Below are 7,173 nucleotides of genomic sequence, written 5' to 3'. Positions count from 1 at the left end.
GCAGGCTTGTAGAATATACCTCTTGGTTGGTTGATGATGCATGGAGGGGATTGTAACCATGGCAATGAAATAATATATGATAGGATGAATGTAAAACTAATGTTTTTCCATGTAAACTATCACATAATTCACAATAAAACATTAAAAAAAAAAGTTATGTGAACATTAAAATTTTCTGATCAATACTATGAGAAAAAAACACATTCGCAACAAATAAAAACATCTTGCTGTGCCCTACTAATTACAATTCTGTTCTCATAACAGACTTACCTGTTCTCTTGTTCCTGATGAGAAAGAAAAATGGATGGTCGACAATAACTTGAGGGTACAGTACTGCCATCCTACTGATGGCAATCATTCCTACAACGCAGAGAGAAAGGCATGACATGTCTGTGCAGAGTCTAAGGAGTATTGCTTTAATGTAAAGGCAACAATTCACAGGAAGTAAGATTTTAAAGATTTAAAGAGAAAAACTTATAAAGGTGTTAGTATCTCTATTTGTTGTGTCAAACAAAACAAACACACATAAACAAAATCTCTCCCCATGTCAAAAGTAGGACACTTTATTCTGTGTCTTTCAAATTTTTTATGCTCAGTCTCAGATAGATACTTGTGGTTTTAACAAAATTACCTTTGATTTAGGGTGAGGAGGGGAGAGGGGACAAAGTAAAAACAAAATATCAAACAGCATAAAAACCTAAGACAGATCCTTTATATGTCAAATCATTATTTCCTTTGTCTGAAAAATGTAGTTTTACCTAACAAGCCACCCATTTGTAGTGAATCCTCAGGACAGCAGTGATTAGAGGGAAAACACAGCAATGAGAGATGCAATGTTTCCTACAGCTGAAAAAATGAATTCCTCTGCCACACTTATTATGGGGTGATGGCCGACAGGGTAGTTAATTATCAGGAAAAAGATCAAGGTATAATCATACGAAATTGTAAACATCATTGAAGCTGGAGACTATGAATCCCACTTACTCCTGAGAACACTACTGTAACTGGCAAAATGGTTTCAATGGATAAATATGTGAAGAAGCTAGAAATAATAGGTATAAATATAATGTTAACATTATACCAGAAAAGAAAATAAATATACTAAAATATGATGATAGCTGTTAAATGCTGGACTGTGGCGAGGGTGCAAAAATGAGAGAAAAAGAAAACATTTTCAATTTAATAGAGAAATCAGACTTATCAAAAGGGTAAAAGCATTGTGCTTTACACAAAATGCTTTTTAAAAAAATTCTGTTACACTTTATCACATATTTTTATTTATGTATGTAGTTTAAAAACTAAAACTCTCCACTTACAAAACTGAGAAACAACTTCCACAAGCAATTAGATAAAAAGAAAAATATTCAATCAGGCATCTGGGAAATATTTAAAATATTTAAACAGGCAACCCAGCTCAAAATTCTATTCTCATATAACTGCCAAGGTGCCTCTCATTAGAGAGAAAGCTGGAGACAGGAGTTACACCATAACAAGGCATTAGTGTGAGTACAAACTTCACATCCTATTTAGAAAATTCTGGCTGCTTCAGCAATAGCTTGACTTCTAAGTTATAGCAGAGTCAGGTGTTTTTTTTTTGGCTTGATTCTGAAAATGACCCCTACCATCCAACACTCCAGATTGTTTTTAAAGTATATAGAAAAAGTGAGAGGATTTAAAAAAGAAAAACACGCAAAAACTTGATACCTGAGGCCGCAGCAGCTTCTGAACCTTCCTCATTAACCTCTATGAAGGACTTGTGAATTGCTTTGGAAAGGAAAATCTCTTTGTTATCTGCAAAAAGATAATCAGAAGTATCAGGTTGTTGCTGCTGTGGTTAAGTGCTTCTGAGACAGTTCTGACTCATAGGAGCCCTGTGTAGGGTTTCCAAGGAGTGGTTGGTGAGTTTGAACCGCCAACTTTGCGGTTCAAATCAAACTTGCAGTCAAGTGCTTATCCTGTAGTGCCACACCAGGACTCCTCAATATCAGGTAAGGGCGCATTTTACCCTTTTGTTACATGGAATGCAAGAGATATATGGATATAAAACATATGAGATAATGCTATAAAATCAAATTTATGATACAAAAAAAATTGTATCTAATGGTTTCTAATTCTCAAATTTTAGTCTTGATAATCTTTCTCCTCAGTTTTACTGGTGATTTTTCCATCATTTATTTCTTATATTGCCAGAAAAATAGAAAATGTGGTTCTATTTTTGTTAACTTTAAATTAGTTCATGATTCAAGATTAAAAGGTTTTATTATATATTGCTCTCTACTATGAAATCTAAAATGAAAACATAGAATTTTTATTACCAGAATAAAAGGTAATGTTTTTGTTTTGTTTTTTAAATCTCATTCTAATCACTATGATAATATACAAAAAATTACTTTCAATTCCAATTAAATGGTTTATCTTAGGACTCACAAACAAACATGCTTTATCCTAATATCAGAGAAAATAATACATTTTCAGAATCAAGGGGACTGTTGTTGTTGTTTTTATATTTATATTACTTTTAAGTTGCTGGCTTTCAAACATGGATTTCCAGTTTTCTCCTACAATTAAAGTAAAGCAAAGAATGCCTCACGAATAAAAGCAAAAGCAGCACATGGAAGCAAGATGAAGGATACTCAAGTTTGTACTCCTTTGTTTTCAATTCTAGGAGGTCTAACACAGATTTAAAATAAAGAACTGTAGCCCTGAGTCCTAGGGCCGTTCAGGACCATGTCTGAATATACATTAAAAAGGGATATTACTGTGGTGCTGTGACTTAATGCACTGGACTGCAAAGTCGGCTGTTCAAGTTCCCAAGCTGCTCCTTGGAAACTCTATATGGGGTCGCTATGAGTCAGAACCGAATCAACAGTACTTAACAGCAACTTCCTCATATTATATTGTGTATTAAAATATAAGCACAACATAATCAAATAAATAATGTATGGTTTAAAATACGGAAAGTTGTGCATCAGGGGTTGTATTCTTTCACCATGCTTATTCAATCTGTATGTTATGCAAATACTAGGGTCTTGATGGTACTTAACAAAATTCACTAGTAAATAGTCCATATTACATGTAAGGTTGGCAGTTCAAACTCATAAGTCTTTGTAAGTCGGAACTGACTTCATTACATGCTTGTTGTTAAATGTCGTCGAGTCAGTTCCAACTCATAGTGACCCTGTATACAGTTTCCAAGGAGCACCTGGTGAGCTTGAACCACTGACACTGCAGTTCAAACCGACCTTGCAGTCCAGTGCATTAACCTGTAGCATCACACCAGGAGGAGCCACCTATCTGGCTCTGTTGGATAAGCACTGTACTGTTAACTGCAAGGTCGAAGGTCAAACTTACCAGTAGCTCCTTGGAAAACCTATATAGGGTTGCTAAGTCAGAACCAACTCCATGACACTTTATAATTCACATGTGAAGCTTTATCTATAATACACCTGATGACTGCCCCCCCCAAAAAAAAAAGCAAACAAATTTTACATTAAGCAATGGAAGTATGAGAGTACTTCAAAAAGTTTGTGGAAAAAAAAAACAAATTGAAATAATAATGGAATTTTCCAAGCCCTCTCATGATCTTGTTGCTATATATGTTAGGTATCATGGAGTTGGTTCAGACCTAGCAGAACATAATATTATCCCCCTTGTTTTTTTCTCTCTTTTTTTAAACAAAAGCAAACATACAAATCGCTTTAAGTAACGACACAAATATATTTAGTTGGCTAAACAAACATAGATTCCCAGAGAGTAAAATATGTTAACTATTTAGGAGGTAACTGACACTGTATTATTTTTAGATTCTGCCACTAATTTTGATCAGTCTGACAGTTATAGGGAGGGTCAAACATCAAGAACCAATACTATGGCCCTAGATACAAAAGTTGCAGGCAAACATCAAGAACCAATACTATGGCCCTAGATACAAAAGTTGCTAGGCTCTCTTCAAATATTTTGAGGGTGGTTTTTCCCCAAAACACTAAATGATGTTTCAGTCATATCCGTTTTGCACAGAGAAAATTCTGCCACTGGGCCTAACCTGCTGGTTGTACAGGGTTCCTAAAGCACATAGTCTCATTCCTTTTACATCTGTTCTCAGCCAAACTGTTATCACCTCTGTGCTTTCATGTGTTCTCACTTCCCCACAGAATATGATGGAGGTGCTGATGGTGGTTGGGATGATAAGGCAAGATTTCAACTTGTGGCAGGAAAATCATGAAAGTAAGGATACTAAAGATTCCTCCAGGAGATCTAGATTTTATTTCATTTATTTGGAAGATAATGAGAAAGCCAAACCTTTAACAAGATTCATGAAGGGAAAACAAACTATCCAAATTATATAAAGAACAAAAAGGGAAAATATCTCAAGATGTTGTTATCATTGTTAAGTGCCATCATACTCTTAGAGATCCTGTAAAGGGTTTCTAAGGAGCAGCTGGTAGGTATGAGCCACCAACCTTGTGATTAGCAGTTGAGTGCTTATCCTATAGCGCCACACCAGAACTCCTATCTAAAGATACAAAAGCGAATTTTTTAAAAAAATCACAAAAACGTTGTGTACAATTTCTGTGGATGAATCTTAATCAACTTCATGAAATATCATTCTTCTACCTCTTTTGTAGACAACTTTGAAAATGAACAGATTTCCCATGATTTAGATAATTGGATAGAAATGTATAAATTACAGAACTGAGTTAAGGGGAAAAAAAAAAAAAAACACTAATCCACTAACAATTAAATCAGTAGGCAAAAACCTTCCCTTATCTCAAAATTAAAGACTCCAAGCTCAAGTAATGTTCTAGGTAACTTAAACCAATTCTTTGAGATACAAACAGAATTATCTGTTATAAACACCCTTCTAGACACTAGAAAGAAAATAAAACCTATTAACTCATCTCCGGCTGGAGTCCTGGTGAAGTGCTGTAGGACAGATAAGCACTGGGCTGCTAAGAATGTTGGCGGCTCAAATCCACCAGCTGCTCCTTGGAAATCCTATACAGGGTTGCTATAAATTGGAACCGAATCAATGGCACTTAACAACAACAACATCTCTGGTTAATATTATTTTACTTTCAAAATAGAACAAGAACAATATAAGAAAAAAAAAATCATAGTCCAAATTACCTATTAAAAGGTAAAAGGTCTTTAAAAAAAAAAAAAAAACCAAAAAACAAAGTTTCCTCTGGGATAGTATTTTCAAAATAACAAACCAATGTATACCACTTTGCAACTAACAAAAACAACACACATAATACCCTTTATCCCTGCCCTGCCCTGCCCCACAAAAGTGGAATTTTTCCTGGAAAGAAGCAAATGACACTAATCCTAAGTAGATGCTCTTGAAAAACTGATGAAGAACAGCAACACGGAAGGAAAGTACAAAAATCTTAAAACTGGATCAAGTATAAGAGCAAGGGAATAGGATCTAGCAGTTTCAGTACATGTTGCTGCTGTTAAGTCGGTAGAGTCAGTTCTGATTCATTTTGTTGTTGTTAAAGTGCCATGAAATCAGTTCTGACTCATAGCAATCCTGGATAGAGTTTCCAAGTAGTGGCTGATGAATTTGAACCACCGACTTTGTGGTTCAAACTGACCTTGAAGTTCAGTACTTATCCTACAGTACCATAGTGTCCTATGTAGGATTCTGAGGAGCAGCTGGTGGGTTTTTAACTGCCAACCTTGTGGTTGATAATCCAGTGCTTATCTTACAGCACCGTGCCAGGACTTTTCTTCATTTATCCTGATGTTATTTATTACTCCAGTGGTACAGATTTATGTTTTCTTTACATTGAGGTACAACCCAAACTGAAGACTGTGGTCTCTGATTTTCATCAGCAGTATTTTAAGTCCTCTTTGTTTTCCGCAAGCAAGGTTGTATCATCTATATACTACAGGTTGTTAATGAGTCTAATGCCAATCCTGATGCCACATTCTTCTTCATATAATCCAGTTTCTTAGAAAATGTGTTCAGCATACAGGTTAAATAATCTGGTTAAATGGACTGATCTTGGCAATTTTGAATCTGATAATCATATTATTTACTATTCTGGGAACAATAAATTCATGAGGAATGAATGGCATAACATTCATTATCAAAAAGAATATTTCAAGATCTATCGTGAAGTCCAACATTATCTATGACAGGATAATTTCCATATACCTACAAAGGAAACCAGTTAATACAGCTAGTAACCAAATTTATGCACCAACCACAAAAGCCAAGGATGACAAAATTGAAGAATTTCACCAACTTCTCCAGTCTGAAATCGTTTAAACATGCAGTCAAGATGTATTGATAATTCTGGAGATTAGAATGCAGAGGGTGCAAACAAAGAGGAAGGATCAGTAGTTGAAAAATACGGCCTTTGTGATAGAAATTATATTGGAGATTGCATGACAGCATTTTGCAAGACCAATCACTTCTTTATTGCAAATATCTTTTTTAAACATCATAAAAGGTGATTATACACATGGACCTCACTAGATGGAATACACAGAAATCAAACTGACTACATCTGTGTGATGTGACAGTGGAAAAGCTCAGTATCATCAGTCAAAACAAGCTGAGAGTCTGACTGTGAAACAAACCATCAATCGCTCATATTCAAGTTCATGCTAAAGCTGAAAAAAATTAAAACAATTCCATGAAAGCCAAAACATGACCTTGAACATATCTCACCTAAGTTTAGAAAATGTCTCAAAAATGGAGTTGATGCATTAGACACTAATGACTGAAGACCAGAAGAGCTGTTATATGATATCATGAACATCATACAGGATGAAAGCAAAAGGTCATTACAAAGAAAAGATCAAAATGGATATCAGTAGAGATTCTGAAACTTCTTCTTCAGTGTAGAGATGCTAAAGTAAATGGAAGACATGAGGAGGTAAAAGAGCTGAAAAGAAAATTTGAAAGAGAAGAATATTAAAAGTACCATGGACTGCCAAAAGAACAAATAAATCTCTGTTGGAAGAACTATAGCCAGAATGCTCTTTGGATGCCATGATGGCAAGATTTCGTTCCTGAAACTTCAATCATATTATCAGGGTGGTCCAGACATTATGTTTGGTAAAGTGGGGGGTCAGCAAAAAAGAAGAAGACTCCCAACTAGATGGACTGACATACTGGAAGCAGCAGTGGGCTCAAGCATAACAACAAATGTGAGGATG

At 35.2% G+C, this 7,173-nt stretch overlaps 1 protein-coding gene across 1 annotated transcript in view; it reads right to left on the bottom strand.

The window, feature by feature from the left end:
* The window catches only part of SERPINI1 (serpin peptidase inhibitor, clade I (neuroserpin), member 1), a 115,623-nt gene that overhangs the window by 13,410 nt on the left and 95,040 nt on the right, over positions 1-7,173 (bottom strand). Inside the window, exons 7-8 of the mRNA XM_006861806.1 lie at positions 1,705-1,791; positions 271-360 (exon numbers count right to left, since the gene is read on the bottom strand). Coding sequence (XP_006861868.1) covers positions 271-360; positions 1,705-1,791 — 177 coding nt within the window. The remainder of the gene's footprint in view (positions 1-270; positions 361-1,704; positions 1,792-7,173) is intronic.

Source organism: Chrysochloris asiatica, unplaced genomic scaffold, assembly GCF_000296735.1.
Source record: "Chrysochloris asiatica unplaced genomic scaffold, ChrAsi1.0 scaffold00043, whole genome shotgun sequence".
NCBI lineage: Eukaryota > Metazoa > Chordata > Mammalia > Afrosoricida > Chrysochloridae > Chrysochloris > Chrysochloris asiatica.
The sequence above is the reverse complement of the archived record's forward strand: the minus strand, read 5'-3'. Positions and strand labels throughout refer to the sequence as shown.